Source organism: Daucus carota, chromosome 5, assembly GCF_001625215.2.
Source record: "Daucus carota subsp. sativus chromosome 5, DH1 v3.0, whole genome shotgun sequence".
In the NCBI taxonomy this organism is placed as follows: domain Eukaryota; kingdom Viridiplantae; phylum Streptophyta; class Magnoliopsida; order Apiales; family Apiaceae; genus Daucus; species Daucus carota.
Window position 1 is genome coordinate 4,762,008 of NC_030385.2, and position 21,679 is coordinate 4,783,686.

Here is a 21,679-nt window from a genome sequence, read left to right on the forward strand (position 1 = left end):
CAATACATTCTTTAATACACACAGCATCTATATTTGGCATTTGCTAATTCCAAGTGCTGATACATCATCTGTCATCACATTTCCGATAACAAAATACATGGATTTCAAAACAAGCATCAAAGTTAGTTTAGTCGCTGAGGGAATATGGAAGGCAGGGAAAAATAGCGAAAGAGAGCAAGCATTTTACAAAAATAGTACACACATCCACTATGTAAAATTCTGCAGGAATGGGGTCTGAGTAGCGGCCTAGCCGAATAGGCTAACGGGACAGCTTGAAATAAAGGATCAATATGATTGCAAGTACAAGCACAACAATGATGGAACCGATGATCCATTTATTTCTGCTCATCCTTCTTGACATTGAGGTCAGTAGCTTCTTGCTCCTGCCAATGTTGTCATCCACCCCATGAAGCTGCAAAAAGTAATGAGCTTTCTGAATAATGCCACCAGCTTATTGTCTTGGTCAACATGAAAGAGTAAAAAAAATCTGGGTGGGTGGGTGGGTTTGGGGGGGGGGGGGGGGGGGGGGGGGGGTTGTTAAACATATCCCCATAAGAGAAAACACATAAAATGGTGTAAACCAATGAGTCACCGGAACATATCTATGAAACTATACCGTGTTGTTGGCATGGAGGAGAGACTGGCGTTGTTGGTGCAAATCATGAAGGATAGAAACACCAAGTTCCTCAGTTTCCAGCATCGCTCTTCTGCTTTCCTGGATTCTGCTGCTGGAATGGTTCAATTTCTCGGTTGACATTAGTAACCTTCCTCTTTGATCAGTAGAATGCTGTGACACCATTGATCATTGTATTATAGAACACATTTTATTCACGAGATTAACAAATTATCAAAAATGTATGGGGCAGTTGGTCAGATCCACTATCCAGTACATATCTCCTAGTTGGAGTAGGAGGCTACTATAACAATCTAATGGAAAAAAAAATTAGAACGGAAAAGTCAGCAAAAACTCTATCCTCAACCCATGTATTATGTGAACAGAGTATGTGACCACAAAAGAATCGTGGTTGAAATTATATAGTTCTAGTTGTAACTTTTAGTTGTGTGCTTTGATTCAGGGACATCTTAAAAAATTATTGTCTGCAAGTTAAAACCAAAAATAGTACAAATAAACTTCATCTATTATACAAGAGTTCCATTGGGTGTTAAATATTTTAAACGGACACCTTCAAGTGTATCAGCTGGTGCCTGGTTGTGTTGAGCTAAGTAACATTTAAAATCAAAAGAAATAAAAGTCACATGTATAGTTTGTAAATATATGATATGCTTAATGCACAGCACCAACATTCCTTGATGATACATTAAATTAAGCAAAGACCAAGGTTGTTAAGGGCCTAGGCGTTCAGGCAATCCAGAAGCGCCAGTGAACTGCCTAGACGCCTAGGAGTTCTAGTATATATACATTATGCACTCATACTTTATATATTTATCTGTACTTTATTTAATAGAGTGAAATACCTTTTTTCAATTTAGATTAATATAATGTATATGGCTACATTCATAATATTTCAATTTCAATAAATGGGACTGTAAATATGTTTTAGCATAATACGTAATTAATATCTATGGTTGATCATTAAATTGCCTAATGGATGCCTAAGGACGCCCAAAATCCACAAGGCTCGCACCCCAAGGTGGGCTGGAGGCCTACCCATAATTTACCACCTTTCCGCCTAGGTAATTCCTCGACATTGACAACCATGAGATCAACAGATCAATATCAGCCACGTATGGACGATATGGAAACAGGCCAAGTGTCTGGCTCCCAAATATCTTGAAATATTCCATGTTTTTGGCTCAGAATAAGGTGTTAAGCATGCTCAAGTTTGAGCCCGGTTGTTGAGTGGTCAATATGTGTATTCAATAAATAAATAAATAGGCAACATTGAACAACCCAAAGAATGAAAAATCAACGCGAAATATTTCAAAGACATGAAGAGACTGGACAGTGGTACCATGTTTGCATCTGTCAATCCTGATTCGAAGAGTTGATCTCGTGCCTGAGTGGCATTGGCTGATGTGATCTGTTTGACTCCACTTTTAAGATTATTGAGATCATTCTTATATTCACGTAACTTGGCAAGAAGCATAGCCTTTACACTTGGTGGCAAACTCCTAGCTTCAAGGTCCATCTTATGAATCTAAACATAACGGGCAAACAGTTAATTTAGTATAAAGAGGGTAGATGATTCAGGCACACAAGACTAGTTTGTGCATTACCAAAGACTCAGCATCATCCAATCCAGCTTTTATCTCAGAAACTTTCTGCTTTTTCTGCTCTGTTAGAAAATTGCACGAGAAATTAGAAATAAACATTAGCATGAGAAGTAGTATTTTCAGTTTTGCTGACTGGTAATATCAAGGACCTTTGACCGAATCATGTTTTCTTAGCCTGGAAAGCAGTTACATATTAAAGAACAATCATCAAGCAAAGTGCAAAATATGGTGAACTGAAAATGCCCCCTTATAATGTAATTAAATCAGCAAGTATCAAAAACATGCAACAAGCCAACAACTATCTCAACTTGCAAGTACTAGATCTTATAAAATGTAAAAATCTGCCCAAATTATAAACACGTAGCTTGACCAACATTATGACCTTAAGACGAGCTTAAACATATGGCTCTACCATCACGCATAATCACACTTGTATCCTGGAACTATACACCGAATAATCCTAAGATTACATCATCATATCAAACCTTTAAACATCATCTCTAAAAGCTAAACACTCTCGATTCCTTCTTACCAATTCATCAGAAAACCCCGAACCTCGCAATTTATCTATACTCACAGAATCCACACCAACTAACTTATCTCAAAAGTTGTTACACACACAAAAAACACCTCTATGAACTACCACAATCCAACAACAACAATGTGAGTACTAAAAGGCATCATTTCTCACCTCCCTGGAGGACCGCAGCAGAGGTACACTTTCGCGATAAACTCGAAGAAATTTCACAGTATTGCCTCTCATATCCCTCAAACACCTGACTCATCTTGCCCCCAATTACCTTCCAAAACCACCACAAAATATATTATTAACTTTTCAACTCAAAACTCAAAAAGCTACAAACTTTATACAGATTACAGAAAATCTTGATCAATTCATTAATCATATAATACATTTTGATCCGATGCTTGAAATAGATACACGAGATTGATCAAGAACACATAAACATATATAACAACCAGCAGAATGGCAATAAAATTAAATTATGGAAATGAAAATGAAAATGCGTACCGGACTTGGGTCGGTGGGTGATTAAACAACAAGATTCACGGCGCCGGGTAATCGGAACTCGCCGGAGGGTGGTCGGAAGGTGAGTACGCTTTATAATTTTGTGTATGTGCATATATAATAGAAGCAGATTAACGTAAGTAATAATGACAACTAGTATGTTTGCCCGCTCCGCATGGGCGTTGAAAAATAATGTTTTTGAAAAAAATATGCTTGATTAAATTTGTATTTGATTATAGTTGAGGTTTTTTGATTTTCGATATAAATTATTTTAATTTTTTTCCTATTTCTTGTTCTCATCTAAAATAAATTCTAAAATGAAAAATATCTGATAATAGAGCTAATCTCATTAGTCCAATATTTGGTACGATTAGAGGTGGCAATCATTTCATTTCATATATTTTTGTGTTTTGTGTACTCGAAGGTGAAACCCGTATCCGCCCATTATTGGTTTCGTGTACCTAATTTGAAACCTGTATACGATCCGAAACGTTTTTGTGTTTTTTTTGTGTAGATTATATATAAATATATTAATATAATTTTAATCAAAAATAGTTTTAATATAAAATTTCCCTGAATAATTTTACACAATTATATATATAATATATTATAACATATATATAATAAAAATTATGTAGAAATATTTCGTTTACTTTCGTGTATTTCGTGTACCCGAAATGAAAACCCATATCCGACACGAAATCTATCGTGTACTTTCGTGCATCAAAAATGAGAACCTATATCCATTTTTTTTCGTGTCGTTTCGTGTTAGCATGTTACGTATCCCAAATATATATAATTATAAATATAATTTACAGAAATTAAATTATACAAATATAGTATAGAAATTTAAATTGTCTTTTAAAAATAGGAAGGCAAGACCCATATATTAGTTGTTTTTTATAATAAATAAAAAATAAAAAATATCAGTTGTTTTCAAAATTTGAAAGTAGCCATCAATATCTGTTGCTTTTTAATGTTAATTGACTTCAACTTCTACCTAAACAAAATTTAATTGACATTGAATTACTACTCTCCCACTGTGAATTTATGATAAAAATAAATGCCCAGGATAAAAAAATCTATACGATATCTTACATCACAATTTGTAGCACATATGAAAGAGTATTAGAAAAATGCATTATTTGTAGCACATATGAAAGAAAGAGTATTAGAAAAATGCAACTCCAATCACATAATTGTATTAAAACAAAGCAAAATCTATAAAAACAAAGTCTATGATTTAGATACCTTTTTGCATCATAATGAAATCTTAAATCCAAATTATCATACTTGATGTCACAAACAATAAATCTCAAACAACCTGCAAAATAAATCAAATAGTAATTATACATCGACAATTGAAATAAATATTGTCAAATGATGAAAATATATGAATAATAGTTATAGCATATGATTTACATACACCAAAAATAAAAATTTACATTAAAACATATCCTTTTCTAGCCTCTTGCACACATATAATGTAAACAGTCAAATTACAATGCACCACTCCAAAAAGTATTACCCACAATAAAAAGTTATCATTTTATACTTTTATCTCTCAAATTTTTCGTAATTATCTAACACCTCAAATAGATTTTTATAAAAATCCTAAATAATGCAAGTCAAACCAATAAGCAGACATGTTAAAAAAAACAAATGAAAAATCATATATAATACATAAACATCGTGTATTAAACTCATGAAGAGTGGAATGAATTAAATCAATATAGAACCAAAAATTTGAGTGCAAAAATTACCTTTTCAAGCCTCTTGCATATATATGATGTAATTGTGAACTCGCAAAACAGCAAAACTGTAAAAAAACAAAAAAATTAAGTTAGGACTTCTATCAAACAGTTGCAAAGCAAACCAATAAAACATGATTATACAAAGTAATCATGTCTATAAAATCACAAAAAAAATCATATCCACAACAAAGTCTGATCAAAGATATGACCGGATTAAATAAAAGACAATCAAAGAGAAACTATCTTACATCTTACAATTTCAAAGAAAGCATACGGAGGAAAAAGCTGTAATGAGATGTGAAATCAAATGTGGTAGGTGATAGAAGATACCTCTTCCATTAGAAACCAAGACTCGGAGAAGAAGATGAAGAACAGCTGTGAAGAATCGTGAAAAGGGCGAGATGGCGGAAGGAATCGAAGCTCACGCGGGAGAGCATAATCTTTTGAAATTTGAAAACCTAATTGTACTGCGATGTACTGCTGAGCCGAGAAGAGGTGGATAATGGAGATAATGTGTGGCTGAGCAGTAAGACACGTGTGTATACCGTATATTCAAGCCGTATAGAGTGGCAATATACTGAAGATACACAAAAAACAGAGGGACAAAGTAGACAATTTGTACCCAAATATGTAGTAGGATTTATAATTTAAATAGATAACGAACTCAATGTTACAAAGCAATACGAAAAGTATCAGCGGGGAACCGTTGTGCGTATTTACGGTTTTGCCATTATAAATTTGTTCCCGCATACGGTTAAATGGGGTGGGAAAAACAGAGAACCCGCCCCAACCGTCCCGAATGGGGCAGATTCGCTCCGGTAATATGAGAAATAGGATAGTTTACTTATTCCATTAGGTGAAATATTAAGTTTTGTACTTCTAATCAGCTTGTTTACTTAAACTTAACATCTTGTTAACGTTTTATTAACAGAAGTGTATAAGTGGGAGTGAAACATTACTATGAGGGTATCATGCGTAGAAGTCAGAAATATAGTTGTACCAACGGGAAAAACCAATTACATGAGTGTACCATAGAGAATTTCCTACAATGTATAACATGTCTCTTTGATTTCTATTTTATTTAGTTTTTTGCTTTTAATATACAAATCTCGTATATTTTTATTAAATTCTGAAGAAAAAATTACTGAAATTTAAAGTATAATATTATAGCAACGGGACGGGGCGAAATTATATTAAATTCCTGATGGGACGGGGATGGAGATTAAAAATAGGCGGGGATGTAGCAGAAAAAATATATATGAGAGAAACTAGGAAATGAAGACCTTGCCCCGAACCCACCCCATTTTTAACCCTATTAGAGCAATAACCTCTGCGTTTACTGCTGTTGAGTGTTTGCTAAACACCAAAAAATATAAAAGCAAAATAAAAACAAAATGCCTTATTAAAAGAAATAAGACGGAATCGAAAGTTTAGCAACTCCCCGTGTTTTTTATTATGTTGCGTTTCATTTGAGAGGTATTTATTTGTATAATCAATATTTTCATTTCAAATATTTTTTTGAAAAAGAAAATTTAGAATTTCATTATATGTTATTTTTGTTTTTTTTTTGAAACCATCATATGTTATTTTTGTTAGTATTTATTTAAAGATAAAGGGAGTATTTATTACTCCCTCCGTCCCATTTTATGTGACCTCATTTCTTTTTTGGGACGTTCCAAAAAGAATGAACCCATAATATTTACTATTTTTGAACACTACTTTTCACTGTTACACCCACTACCTCTATATTTTATACTCTCTTTTTAATAAATAAACACTATTACACCCACTACTTTCATCCACTATCTCAAATCTATTATTAAATATTGATAGGTCTCACCACTTTACCTACTTTTCAACTACATTTACTACATTTTTCTTAATTTCTGTGAAAGTCAAACCAGCTCATAAAAAATGGGACGGAGGGAGTAAAAGATAAAGGGAGTGTTATTTTGATGCTGATTCTGGCGTAAATCACTGACAGAAAACAAAGTAGAAATGAAGAAATGCTAGAACCCGGAACTGAAATAGTGAGTAGTAATTGTATACAGTTATTTGTGGAATCTAAATTGTATACAGTTTATTATAATTTTGTGGAACCTAAATGAATTTATAAATTTTTATACAAATAATATTTCATTCTCTTTCAATGTTTGGGGGCTAAAAACCGGGCCTAGGCCCTCCCATACGTCAATTTCCATGAGCTGGAACTACTAAGCTAGTAGTACTTGGCCTGCATGTATATGGATTCTTGTTCTTAACTGCATCCCGTAAATTGTTCACACATATATTATACAGATTTATACTAGTGGAGTAACTATTTTCAATTTTTCATCATACTACTAGTACAAATGTCTTCTTTGTATTTTCAATATCTAGATATATCAATTTCTTTGATAATCAATTGCTCTGTCCAATTATTTTCTTAAATTTTTTTCGATGTTTTTTACATTTTAAAACTTACTAGTATATCTGGCCCGTGCTTCGCACACGGGTAATGTTTGTTGTTTTCATATTTTTATAATTGATAATTTATCTGTACACATCCAATAATCAGGTTTTTATTGTGTATTGTTACGTGTCTCTTTTTCTAATTCCTAGTTGCACAATTTTATGGAACATACATACCATAGTCGGGTTATTAAAAGATGATCTAAATTTTTTGGGAATTCATCAAAGAGAAAAGCTAACTTATAAAAAGAGTGAATTCAATGACTTCTTATTTCAAAAATTGTAAATCTGAGTAGCCTAACCAAATGAAACTTTTTGACAAACACCAATAAGTTAACTAATATCTATTGCATAGAGATTAATAACAGGAACCGAAATTACTTGTGTTCTTATCCGGCGTTACCAGCATTACTGTTATTTCTATTCGACAAAGCAATATGCTCTTAATTTGCACACAAAAAATTATTTTTATTTTACCAATATTTTTAAAATATTTATAAGACATATATCATATTTAAAATTTTCCAAAATGTTTCGTGTGTCGTAAAAAATATCAATATAAAATTTAATATACAATATTTTTAAATATATCTTAATATAATCGATTAATAATATATTCACTTTGTTAATAAATATTTTCTTTTTCCCACTCATTTCTTATACTTTAATACTCTTATAAAGTATAGTTTTATAAATTATTTTCAAAATTTCTCTTTATTTTCATTCTTAAAATTATATATTATGGAAATTTAAAAAAAGTATCTTTATTACAAATACAATACCCTCGTGATCTTTTCATTCTTCGGGTAATGATATGAACTGTCTGTGTTTCATGAGGGTAATTAAGTTAATCTTTTTGTTTATAATGTAACCACAATTTTGTTAACCTATGACATACTTAGTGACCTGAATCTTGTATGTTTTTTAATGTTCTCAATCTTCAGGAAGATCTAAAAGTCAGAAGATTTGCATTAGCAATTCTGTCAATCCTCAGGTGCATCTGCCTACTTTTTGTCACAAATATTCTATGAAATAAATGGTTGGTACTACTAAAAAAGTTCAAAAAAAATTAAAACTTGCAATTTTGAAGTGTAATTCTTTTATAGAACTATTTTCTGTTTAAAATTTCAGGACAATATCGTCAAGAAGAATCGCTTGGAGACCTGAGAAGGTTTCAGTTTAGAGAACTTCATGTTGCCACCCACAACTTCAGCATCAAGAACAATGTTGTTTAAGGTGGTTTCGGAATAGTCTACAAAGGGAACCTGCAAGATGGAAAAATTGTAGCTGTAAAAAGGTTAAAAGACGGAAATGTTGTTGGAGGTGAGACTTAGTTTCAAATAGAACTTGAGATGATCAGCTTAGCTGTTAATCGAATCTTCTCCAGCTCTATGGCTTCTGTATGACCGCAACAGAAAGGCTTTTAGTCAACCCTTGGATGATATGTGTACTGTAAGTTATAAAATGCATCTAATTAAGTAGAATAAACTAAATAGATGTGAAGCTTATAACATGCCTCCAAGATCTTTTTTGGACAAAGTATTATCGTGTTCAGCATCAAAGGACTCCAATAAGTTTTTACCACCACTACCTGTCGAGAGAAAAGTAAACATGTGTGCAGAATATAAAAACATAATTTTGATCAATGAAAACAACAATCAAAACATTACCAAAGTTCCATGCTTGTGCAGGAAACCAAACTGCGTAATCATATAAGTAAAAATGGAAATGCACTAAAATCAATAATAGGAACAAAAGGATACAAAAAAATGTATAGTCTGTGGTATCATATTTCATATAGTAACCTGGTCTTGAAATACCAAGTTGTTCTTAATGGGGAATAATGACCGTAATATTATCATATGCCACCCTTTCTATTTGTGCATCAATCTTATCAGTGGCATTTGAAGTGTGTTAAGGATCGGACCTACGTTTTGTGGGAAAAAAAACTTCGACTCCCTCTTCAAGAATTCTTGAATCTTTTGGTCTACACAATGAGTTCTCTCTTGATGATGAGCTTGACAAAGGTGAGACCAGATGCTCTGAGCCTATCATCAGGAATGAGTAGCATTCATCTTCCCGTGCATCAACAACTATGAAACCTTTAAGTGTTCATAGGGAAGATTTTTCAAATCCTGATTTCTTATATAAAAATAATATCATGGCAAACATATCAGTTCACTTGTGAAACCATCCAAGATACTGCAACTAAACAGACAGGTCAAAGGAGTTTGAAGGATTCACACACACGAAGATAGAATAAATATATCAATATATCTATAAATAAAATCAGTCATCAATCAATTGAACATATTGCTAAAAATTACTGTATTGGTCTGACTCATTTCAATCACCAAGAAATTTTAAACTTAAAATTCAACAGATACAACAAATTAATGAAACAGAAAAATGAATAAAGGAACTGTGGTTTAGCAGATATAAGTAAAAAGTTTACGATGCAGTTTATTAAGAAAAGATCAACAAATATGAGCCACCAATATTTTTATATATTAAAAAGATCATATGCTGAATGCAATTAAATTTATAACATTAAAGATTCCATAATATTTGTCTTAAATATAGCTTATATTTAAAACCTAATGTTTATTTGACCATACCTGTTAAATTTATATGCTATAAACTCCTCGCAGAAGGAGAGGTAAAAAGTGGAGACATTGGGTGTTTGTTAACTTGACCTATATATGACCAAATTTAGACAAATGTATTAGCTTTACGATATTAAAACTGCAGCCAGCGCACATGTCTCATATTTCATTTAACTAACCTGATAAGCTTAATGATGCATAATGTGGAGAGAGGTGCGACAAATAAGTAGATGCTGATGGGGTGTGTAGCTGAGTAACATTTGAATATGGCAAAAGAACGATGCAGTCCTGGAGAGCGTCACATCTGCCCTTATCAAGGCACTGGAGAACACGTTCCAACTTGTCCCTAGCCTAAACATCACCCGCATTCACTATAGCAGAGGTATGTTTAATTGTATAAAGATAGGCATTTCCTTTAGCAGGTATTCCAGAATCTGGTAAAATAAGCAATAGCAAAGAGAGATCTTTTGTTCTCTTAAAAGCTGTCACCAACTCTTTGACATCTAATTAAATGTAGAATATAGAATTCAAAATTTCCTTAATCTTAAGTACAACAGAATTAATAAGATCCAAATAACAAAAAAGAACCTTAGGGAATAATGTATATATTAGATTGGAAACTGAGATGCTTGTATAGGCCCATTGCACTTCTATTTGTTTATAGGAACATATTGCACTTGCCAAGCCTTTGAAATTAAAATCTTCGATGTTGGGTTCATTTTCATCAGGGGTGCCCAAGTTAAACCTGAGATCAATAGGCATCAAAGTTTTCTAGCCACCTCTTTCCCTTTCCTATGTTTTGCTATGTGATATTCTGTATACATTTAAAAGATACTGATAGCCTTTCTTATAATCAGATTATATATAGTATGATTTCAGATTTGATTATAAAAAATAATCAGAGCGACAGTAGCTTAGCCATGGACTGCAACAGAAAATACAGGACACTATCCATTGACTTTGGTAACTATACTATTCTGGGAGGTTCCTAAACAACGTCTCTAAGGATTTGTGATTCTGTTTTTGTTACTACTGATTAGATTAAGAGGTACTTTGCATGGGAAGCAAAGATTAGATGTCTAAGTACATTAACCAAGACAACATATTGATTGATGCTGCACTACCAACCGTATGATCTGATCTCACTTGAGATCTCGCATATATTCCACTCATCAGACGGTTAATCATTAATATTATTTTAATCATCAATTTTGACTTTCCGTGATGAATAACTATGATTTATTGTAATTATCAAATTATATTAGTTGTTACTAAAATTTAGTAATAAATTGTCCTCTTATAGCCGGCAAGCTGGTTGGCATGGTGACTGATCAGACTTTTTGATTAAGAATATTATTATAATAATATTTATTCTACACACGATAAAGACATGCAAGTCACAGACGAAAGTTATAACAATTCATCAAGCTAAGATTATCTAAAGTCCTCTAGAATAAAGTTTCCTTTGAAGCATACATATAAAGACTCATTCTGTCTTCATATGAATCCAATTTAGATAATTTTAACTTCAAAATTACTAACTATCTTTCTTGAGGTTAAACAGGTACTATGTGAAGAATTTTGACAGGGTTCGCAAAATTCAGACTGAAGCAATGTATAAACTCTAACTTTATGCAAAGTGACATTAATAAAATCTTTAGTAAGCCTTTAAGTAATAATCAACATCTGGGTGCCTAGCAAAGGTAAAGATAACAAATCACATGCTACACACCAGATTTAATCACGAAAAGAAGCTTTACATACAGCTTAGACATTAATTAAGCATCTCAATTTTATGACATAAATGGTTACCTAGAGGGAATCTAATATATGCAAATCCAATTGTAGCTCAAACCACTAAACATAAAAGCTGCCTACAGTTAACAATCCACAGATGATCACAAATTTTTTATAGGCTACATATAATTCACCACCAGAACAACCTACATAAGGCAACTAAGATTATAGGCTACCTAAGATTAGATAGTGCAACTATAGTTTAATTTGACCATTAGAATATAGATGAAATAACCTGTAACTGCAGTTGGACTTTCAGTAGTTGGCCTGAGCTCTGTTTGGAATACAGACCCATGTCCTCTCCTTTGCATATTTTATTCCAGACCCATGGAATTATGTACACACCTGGTAGATGAAGTGCAGAAATCAGCCACAATTTTCAGGATGATTCAGGCGGCGTTACTGTTTTTTAAATTTCTAAATCAGCCACAAAAGAAGTATGTCACATAAATTATGGTTGCAATTTCAAAACCATCACTCGATCAATAGCTTCTGCCAATGCCTTGGGCTGCACAGCCCAATCAAGAATAGTAATGCCGAACATCTCAGCTCGTAAAATGGAAGCTGCCATGACAAAATGCAAATTATTTGGATCACCAAGTAGTATACTGCTGTGGTTAGGAAACTGTTTAAACTTGTCCCTAGACTGAGCATCACCCGCATTCACTACAGCAGAGGAATATTTAATTGTATAAAGATAGGCATTTACTTCAGCAGGTATTCCATAATTTGGTAACATAAGCAAAGAGAGATCTTTTGTTCTCTTGAAAGCGGTCACTAACTCTTTGACATCTAATTAAATGTAGAATATAGATTTCAAAATTTCCTTAATCTTAAATACAACAGAATTAATAAGATCCAAATATGAGAGTTTTGAATAAACACCTAGAGCGAAGCAGGAGCTTGGGGTTGCTGCAGAGTGGCCTGGTCAATCAGCGTAACACAAATGCCATCATTTGTAAGAGCTTATTTCGTATGAGTATCTTTTTCAGTGGTTTTTCTGAATGAGCTACGCCGGAGGAACCTGCCAATGCCACATTGTATTGTATCTATAAGAAATTTAATCGAACATTTGATGTACAAACCGTGTGTAATCTAAAAACAGATAACTCTCTTTCAGGAAGCAATTACAATTGTGATATATGCATCTCAAAATTTAAATTACAACAAAATAGATATGTAAGATTAAAACACAGTTGAAAACTCCATAGGAAATGTAATCGAACAGTTGGTCTACAAACCGTGAGTAATCTAAAATCTGAGTAATTCTTTATTTATCTCACATTCATTATTCTGCAAAATACCAAAGTAAAATGGTCAGCTAAGGAACTACCAAGATTGCATCAAAATAACCATGTAACTTACAATATCCTGATAAAAAAGAGGGATATGAACTTTATATATACATGAATTGAATCAATGAGACCTTGATAATATATAAATCGAATCAATGTGTACCTTGATTGAATAAGTAAGATAATTAGAGATACCTGAAGTCATGAATTTTGAACCACCGCTTGAAGATCATCTCCTGCCCAAACACAAAACAAAATAATGAAGTCAGGCGTATCCATAGAAGACGATTTCTTGCAATGAACACAGACTATAGAAGTCGCTAAGAGCACGATGAATCCATTAACTACCCAGTTTGAAATTTGGCACGTTCGAATCACACGGCTAATATGCGGGGATAAAGAACTGCAAGTGTAGCGTCAGTCGTAACTGAATGTTCAGACCCGGATGTTAACGGGTTGCTCCAACTCTGCGGCAAATACCATTGTATTCAAATCGGGTATTGACCCATTTTTATCTGGATTATCCAAGAGGCTGTGAAAAGACAAAAAAGGGCTAAGTTTAAATAAGAAGTTAAAAAAGTGGAAGGGCAAAAACAGTCTTTTTCCAATTTTTTTGTGTTCAGGAATTAAGAATATATAGATAGATATATTAGTTAAATCTTATATATACAACCTAACTAATCTCATTCCTTTTCTTCATTATACTTATTTTATATATTAATATTAATCATTCCACCACTATTCTCGTTCTTTTCGTTTTTCCGACCCAAATATAAGAATTCGAACGAGATGGAAGGTGTGTTGCTTAAAAAAATTAAGAGAAGATGTGAGTGTGATAGTGATACTGATATCCATGAGATATACGAAATTAGTTATTCAAGCAACTCTTAAATTTTAAGAAGACTTTAAATGTATAAAGCGAAAAAGAAAAAGATATTAAGAAAGTAATACTCCCTTGGTCTCATAATATTAGTATTTTTTGAAGGAATTTTTTTTCCTTCATAATACTTGTCTACTTTTAGTTTCCAATGCAAATATATTAACATTATTTCAAAATTATTTTTTTTGAAAGTTATATAACAATTAATGAGTGTTGAATAAGAGTCTACATTCATGTATATATTGGAGGTACAAGTGTATTTTCTTAATATATCTAATATTTTCTGTTAACGGGAGAAACTGGTTAACAACAGATGTGGGCACTTACGTGATTGTAGGAAGAATATCCGAAGAACACGGGACGGAGAGTGATGGATGGTGTAGCTGATCTTGTGGTTTGATCCTCGAGAGAAAGAGAGAAAGTGTTCTCAGGCATTTCTCAGCAAGAATCAGGTTATTAGCACAAGAGGCCTACGTACCCTATTTATAGGGGTTCAAGCTACCACGTAGTTCTTACGGGCCAAATTTCTTAGCGCGGGCTAAGTGTCAGTCCGGTCCATCAGGGCCCAGGTCCGTAGGACCTTGAGGACCGCCGTCGGAAGGGGCCCATACTCGCATGGCCTAGGCCCAGCCGCTTTCGATAGCTACCTTTGAGGAGTTATATCAAGAAAGAACCTGCTTCAAAGGCCTGTGAAACTGCTATAGGTTTGTGATCCTATTGAATATAACTATACAAATGTGGATAATTTTGATAAGTTTGGGTACAGAGTATTTATATTAAATAATAAAAAGAGAAAGCGGTTTTTCCCTCAGGTTCCTCCCTGACCTTAGATGGAGAAAGAAATGCTTAAAGAAAAGGCGCCCTCGAAGCTGACGGCGAACCCCCCAAACTAATTAGCATTCCTGCCTACCGCTACACGTGGGCGTAGGAAATGATTTCAGGGGTGAAGTTCATCCGTCTTGTTCTCATCATATGCGCATTCAATGCCGCCTGAAAACCCGACACGATCGTACGAGGTCACAATTCACCCAACACGATCCTACGGGGTGAACAAGAATTGGGGATCGGATGCGGGCGATATTCCCGCGTGGCATACCCGAAAGCCCTAAGAAATGCATGGGAAAGAAGGTCGGATTCACCCCGAAATAAGTGATCCAAAAATGGATTTGACCTAAAGTTTCAGGATATGTCCGACCAAAGATTTTACCTACCCAATAGTGAAATCCTGCAGGATAAATTCCAAAGGATCATGCCGAGTTCCTGAAAGATTCTTCAGTCTACCCAGGCTTCTTTTTATCTGCTTTTTTCTTTCCCTATCTTCCAATAGAGAATAGAACGTTTCCGCTACCCTTTTGTTTTGACAAAGCTGTATCGAACGGCTCCTCTACCGAGGAGTAGAAGCGCTGGTCCCCTTCGGTCAAGTTGCTTGTGCCTGCTGTTACCTACCGTAGGAATGGCAAGAGGCTGTCATGGAGCAGGTCAGAGAATGGATATTGATCCAATAAGTCCTCGTATGGGGCGAGGGAGTCCGTTCATCCTCTATGGGGCGAGGGAGCCCGATCATCCTCTATGGGGCGAGGGAGCCCGATCATCCTCTATGGGGCGAGGGAACCCGAAATAGATGAGAGTCCACAAGGGACTTAGTAGCATAAAGTAGGTGACCCCTTCGATGAGGCCAATCTTCAATGATGATGAGGAGGCATGAGAGTCTAGCTGGAACATGAGCCCCAGGGAGATGGCCCTAGGCTAGCAATCTTCAACAATGACGACCCCAATATATACGAGGCCAAGAAGTAGCGAGGCAGAGAGGCAGCGAGGCCATGGGCACCAAAGCCAAGTGACTGCGAGGCCATGGGCACCAAGGCCAAGAGGCGGCGAGGCCAAGGGGCCGCGAGGCCAAGGGGCGGCGAGGCCAAGGCTCGTTGTTGATACTTGCAGCGACCCCAGGACGACGACCCCTCAAGACGAGGACCCATCTGGATTAAGACCCTTCAAGGGTGACGACCCCTCAAGGCGAGGACTCATCAGGATAACGACCCCCCTAGGGTGATGACCCCTCAGGGCGAGGAGCCCTCCGTGTGAGCACCCCTCAGGGGTCTTCATATATCTTCTACGTGGCGGGGGCTTACTAATGAGGCCGCCCAGCTGAATGATGAACCCAACATACTTAGTCCAGAATAATCAGGAGAATAATCTACTTGGTCTAGTCCCCCCTCTCCAGCTGGGAGCAGTTAATCTTTATAAATAGATGTGGATGAGCCCACACTGGTGATCCATATCTGAATATGGGCTGCCGAGGCCCATCCCAAATTTGGGCATAACATTTTCAAAAAAAATTTGTATTATAAAACAGAGAGAATACTACGTTTTTATTTCCGAGTGAACTTTTTTATTTCCGAGTGAACCGAACCGAAGCAAATAAAGACCAAGTTGAGTAAAATTAGACGGGTTTGGATAAGTAAGGTTGTAAGTTGTAACAGAGAAAAGGAGGGAAGGGGAAAACATGGGAAGGGCAGGGCACATGGGTTTTAAAACAAACATGATCCATATGTATGGGACCGGATCCTAGTATAGCAGATTGGATCTTCACCCCCATTATTATCTTTATGTATAGTTTCGTTGATTAAAATATCATGATGCATCATTTTGATTCCAAAGTTTCCAAAGTGCTCTCCACGAACCTGCGCCCTTTCTTGTCGTTTTTTAACTCGTCGATATTTAATCAAACATTTCATCATCTTCGTTTTATACAAATCCCCCTAATCACGGAGGTATACATATTACTATTATTATCTTGCACTCCGTAAATTATTTGTCCATACCTCTATTTTAGCCGTTGGTGACTAATTATGATTAATCACCGATTGATCCGTTCCGTAGCTCGTCAAACAGATTAATTCTTAGATTTATCTCTGTTCCATCCGATTATTTTTCGATCAATATTTAACTTCCGATTAATTCTTGTTCCGAGACTTTACCAATTAACTCTCATTCCCACTTTTTACGACAGTGTTTCATATTATAAATAAATCAGATTTAAAAGAACCGAGTTAAGTCGACTCGGCTGAGGTCAGAGTAATCGATTTTCTTAATCATTTAAACTTAAAATAAATTGAATTTACTTAAAAAACATGGTAAGCCCCAGCGGTAAGAAAGCAGAAAGAAGCTAAACACGTTAAGCCAGCCCGTAGACAGCGGGATTGTTCCAACTTCATTCAAATTTCAACCCCTCCTCTATTTTACATATTACTCGGCCAGGAGTGGGCCCACACACATCCCAATCCACGATCATCAAAGTACAGTCGGTGCCTCTTCAAACACAAATCAACTACAGCTCTCCCTTCTCTTTTTCTCTCAGGACTTTCCACAAACACCTTGCACCCTATAAACCCCCAGCTCGAATCACACAGCACAAGCACTTGTAACACAAACCCATGTCAAACAACGAGTAAAAGACAAGAATAATTGATTTTTACGACATGGGTCTTGAATTTTTTACTGCCCAGAAGAGAGGCTCAGCTCAGCTCCCCAGCTCAACCACTCCCAAGACGGCCGCCAGATCCGCGGCTGCCGGCCGGACACGCAGCCGGAGTGTTCTCAAGACGTTCAACAACATTAAAATCACTATTCTTTGTGGGTTTGTCACGATTCTTGTACTACGTGGTACTATTGGTCTAGGCAATTACTCGACTGATGCTGAAGATCAAACCCTAGCTGAAGAAACGAATCGGATCCTTGCTGAGATCCGATCCGGTTATGACCCGACAGATCCGAATGACCCGATTGAGCAGCAACGTGATCTTTTTCTTAATGAGACGTATACACTTGGTCCAAAGATTGAGTCTTGGGATGAAGATAGGAAAATTTGGTTGAGTCGAAACCCGGATTTTCCGAATTATGTTAATGGGAAGCCTAGAGTGTTGCTTGTTACTGGTTCACCTCCGAACCCTTGCGATAACCCGATTGGGGATCATTATTTGTTGAAAGCTATTAAGAATAAGATTGATTATTGCAGGTTACATGGTATCGAGATTGTGTATAATATGGCACATTTGGATATGGAGTTGGCTGGGTATTGGGCGAAGCTTCCGTTGATTAGGAAGTTGATGTTGTCTCATCCGGAAGTTGAGTGGATTTGGTGGATGGATAGTGATGCTTTGTTTACTGATATGGTGTTTGAGATTCCGTATGGCAAGTATGATGAGTATAATATGGTGATTCATGGTTACCCTGATTTGTTGTATAATCAGAAGTCGTGGATTGCGTTGAATACTGGGAGTTTTTTGTTTAGAAATTGTCAATGGTCTTTGGATTTGTTGGATGTTTGGGCGCCAATGGGACCTAAGGGTCCGATTCGTGATGAGGCGGGGAAGATCTTGACTGCGAATTTGAAGGGAAGGCCGGCGTTTGAGGCAGATGACCAGTCTGCATTGATATACTTGTTGATATCTCAAAAGGATACTTGGATGAATAAAGTGTTTGTTGAGAATTCTTATTATCTTCATGGCTATTGGGCAGGGTTAGTGGATCAGTATGAAGAGATGAATGAGAAGTATCATCCAGGATTGGGAGATGAACGGTGGCCATTTGTAACACATTTTGTGGGGTGCAAGCCTTGTGGTAGCTATGGTGATTATCCTGTTGAGAGGTGCTTGAAAAGTATGGAGAGGGCTTTTAATTTTGCCGACAATCAGGTGATTAAGCTTTATGGGTTTAGGCATAAGGGCTTGTTGAGCCCTAAGATAAAGAGGATCAGAAATGAGACAGTTACTCCTTTGGAGTCTGTAGATCAATATGATTTTCGACATGCAGTGCATGGAGAAGTTGGATCAAACAGCTAGCATGTAACAATACTCAACACGAAGTTTTTTCTTAGGTATTGATTTTTCAGTTAACCAGTCATAGTTTTGCGTTGATTGAAAATACTTATATTTATTTTTGGCATGTCTTACTTTAAAATTACAGTTGATATCAAGTATCAACTTTATGCAAATTTGTCATATTGTTGTAATTTAAACACGCATATGTTCCTAGTACTTATGAAGAAACAATACACACACACACACACAAGGAAAATAATATATTTGTCCATCAATTGGCCGACTTAGTTGCCTCTGTTGCTACATGTGATTGCGAATTTGTATTAGTGGGAGTACACTCCAGCAAGGTCGTGAAGCTACTTATATTGATTGCAATGAGCTTTAAAAGCTAAATACTGTGAATGACCAACCATTTTGTTTGTGCTTTTGGCAAGTAGGCAACACGAATCTCGTGCTCTCTATAACATGCCAGTTACGTGATAATCAGTTTAGGTGTTGTAGCTACGTCACTCTTGCTAGTATATTGCGTATACAGCCATCTAACTGTTTGGTTTTTGGCATTTTCTGTACATCTATTCCTAAAAAGACTTTTGTTGCTGAATGCTGAATATATAGTCTATAGGTGTTTAGTACACACTAGTTTTTTCAAAATTGTGTATATATGTAGCTTTTCTAGGTTATAAAGAAAAGATTATCCTGATCTGTTTCAATGGGTGAGATAATGACTTCTAGTGTTGTATATTGCAAATGCACATTTCAGACCAAGACTCACTTCAGAACTGCAAATTTTGGATTTGCCGAGTTTTGGAAGAGACAGAAGTTAAATAAAATTAATAATTAGTTTCCCTATGGTCCTAGGCTATAAGACACAGTTTAGGAGGCCAATGACTTCTTCACAATTTTAGGGAGCTAATGACTTCCTATAGTCTTGCTTCCCCATCATCAGTAGAATTTTTGTTTCGTTTGTTAAAGTTAATTAATCTGGTATCCTGCCAGACAGATTTCCTCTCGTCTGTGATGTTACCTCACACCACTACAGTAGAATACCTGAAAATGAATATTTTTAAGGGTCGTAAAATGAATTTTAGAATGTAGTGGACTTTGTTTTCCTATCAATACAATTTTAAACTGTGAAGTTTTTTTAACTTGAAAGTGAACCTTTTGCTTTCTCATCTTCCTAAGTCAAGCTCTCATCTTTCTGCAGTGCATCTAATACTATTTTCACTGTTGGAGCAGATGATAGATTGCCTAGTTCGCAAAGGGCTTACGGATTTGATGCTTTTGCCAGTTGCTATGGGGAGCTCTGTGTGGGACCTTGTTTCGTAAAGCTACAGCACAGAAGAACCTGAAGCTGTTTTTGTTTATTCAGGAATGTGTAAAATGAAAGGAATTTTAGATTTTACAGTAAATTTATTTACAGCAGTGTTTGCATTTGCACCTCCGAATGGAGACGACAGGATATCTTTGGCCAGTACACTTGTATCATTACCATAAAATGAGAAATTTCTTATATTTCGATTTCATTCCAAATGGAAAGACATGATATCAAAATGAGCAGTCTTGCACTTCATACCATTGTATTACAGACTTTAAAAATTCAATTCAAAGCAAGAGACTACCAGGAAGATGCTGAGCATTTCTGTTCATGTTGCCCTAGGGCTCGGAGAAGAATTGCGGCACAAAAGCTTATTCATCTGAGCAATTTGCTGCATTAGTTTACTGATCTCCTGCCCAAAGAAGAATTCCAGCAGAAAATCAATTTATTCAGAAAGATTCTTTACAAGCAGTGTTCAAGGCAATACTTGTCATGAATAATATGACAACAGAGCTGAGCCACTGAATTTACCTCATCTTTTTCCGCAACAATTCTGATCAATTTATCGCGACTTTCTTTCCTCAATGCTCTCCGTCGTCTCAGAACCCTCCAATACCAGAACACTACCACCATCACTGTGGCTGGAGAAAATAAATACGAAACGATACTCGAGACGGAGTAATTCTGAAGCATGGAATGAACGAAACTCATACCCTGATGCACAAACTTGAACCATAAGTTCCGCGGAGAATTTGAAATCTGGGGCTTCCTGGAGGGAGAAGCTGTAGCATTAAATTGGTGCAGGGACTGAGGGAAAATTTGTGAATGAATATGAAGGCCTTCGTGGTTAATTGGGGGGAACACGTTGTTGTTAATCAAGGAGCTCTGATTATCTACAACAAGTAGTGAGCACTCGTCATCCCATGGAGATTCAGACTTTAAAGATTCCGATTCATAAGTCTTGACTCCCATCGTACTATGCGTCTTCCTCGTACGCCCACCACAATCTCAGTCGCTAATTTAATCTTCGTCTATCAAGCATTTTCACTAAAAAATTATATGATATACTACAAAAAAATATCAAGTATTTTGTTTTAAAAATTTAAATGATAAACTATGGAAAAATATAACCAAATTATAATTTTATATTTTATATTTATTTATGAACGGAACTTATAAATCCCTAATTTAACCGATTAAACTCCATGAAGTTACGTAGCACACAACTATAAATATATACATAATACATACTCCCTCCGTCCCATTCATTTGTATACAGTTTTCTTTTTGAGACGTCTCATCAATTGTATACATACCAAAAGTAGTAAACTTTTATAATATAAAATAACATTACACCAACTACTTTCTCCCACTATATCTATTCTATAATAATATAAACACTATTACACCCACTACTTTTCTCCACTATCTCAAATTTATTATTAAATATAAATGGGTCCCACCACCATACTCACTTTTCACCTAACTTTACTCATTTC

At 35.5% G+C, this 21,679-nt stretch overlaps 2 protein-coding genes, 1 long non-coding RNA gene and 1 other non-coding gene across 5 annotated transcripts; 1 reads left to right on the plus strand and 3 right to left on the minus strand.

Annotated features, from left to right (window-relative positions):
• Nucleotides 1–7: 7 nt before the first annotated feature.
• LOC108222971 (vesicle transport v-SNARE 13) lies at nucleotides 8–3,414 on the minus strand. Its single transcript, XM_017396975.2, has 6 exons — nucleotides 3,266–3,414; nucleotides 2,927–3,035; nucleotides 2,239–2,297; nucleotides 1,974–2,159; nucleotides 617–787; nucleotides 8–412 (listed from the first exon to the last, which is right to left on the minus strand). Exons 2-6 carry the CDS (start codon nucleotides 3,018–3,020, stop codon nucleotides 260–262), a joined length of 663 nt encoding a protein of 220 aa, XP_017252464.1. The 5' UTR covers nucleotides 3,021–3,035; nucleotides 3,266–3,414; the 3' UTR covers nucleotides 8–259.
• Nucleotides 3,415–4,498: 1,084 nt separating this feature from the next.
• Nucleotides 4,499–5,487, minus strand: LOC135152586 (uncharacterized). Its single transcript, XR_010291884.1, has 3 exons — nucleotides 5,347–5,487; nucleotides 5,026–5,081; nucleotides 4,499–4,586 (listed from the first exon to the last, which is right to left on the minus strand). It is a non-coding gene; the product is annotated as an uncharacterized LOC135152586 (long non-coding RNA).
• An 11,754-nt stretch (nucleotides 5,488–17,241) lies between these two features.
• On the plus strand, nucleotides 17,242–20,388 carry LOC108223394 (probable xyloglucan 6-xylosyltransferase 5). 2 transcript variants are annotated; one of them, XM_017397638.2, is made up of 2 exons: nucleotides 17,242–18,921; nucleotides 20,102–20,388. In XM_017397638.2, exon 1 carries the CDS (start codon nucleotides 17,525–17,527, stop codon nucleotides 18,884–18,886), a length of 1,362 nt encoding a protein of 453 aa, XP_017253127.1. In that variant the 5' UTR covers nucleotides 17,242–17,524; the 3' UTR covers nucleotides 18,887–18,921; nucleotides 20,102–20,388. The 2 variants fall into 2 exon arrangements, with proteins under 2 accessions (XP_017253127.1, XP_017253128.1); XM_017397639.2 differs by having other exon boundaries at nucleotides 17,374–18,921; nucleotides 20,070–20,388.
• On the minus strand, nucleotides 20,351–21,213 carry LOC108223395 (uncharacterized). Its single transcript, XR_010292074.1, has 2 exons — nucleotides 20,712–21,213; nucleotides 20,351–20,592 (listed from the first exon to the last, which is right to left on the minus strand). It is a non-coding gene; the product is annotated as an uncharacterized LOC108223395 (transcript).
• Nucleotides 21,214–21,679: the final 466 nt, after the last annotated feature.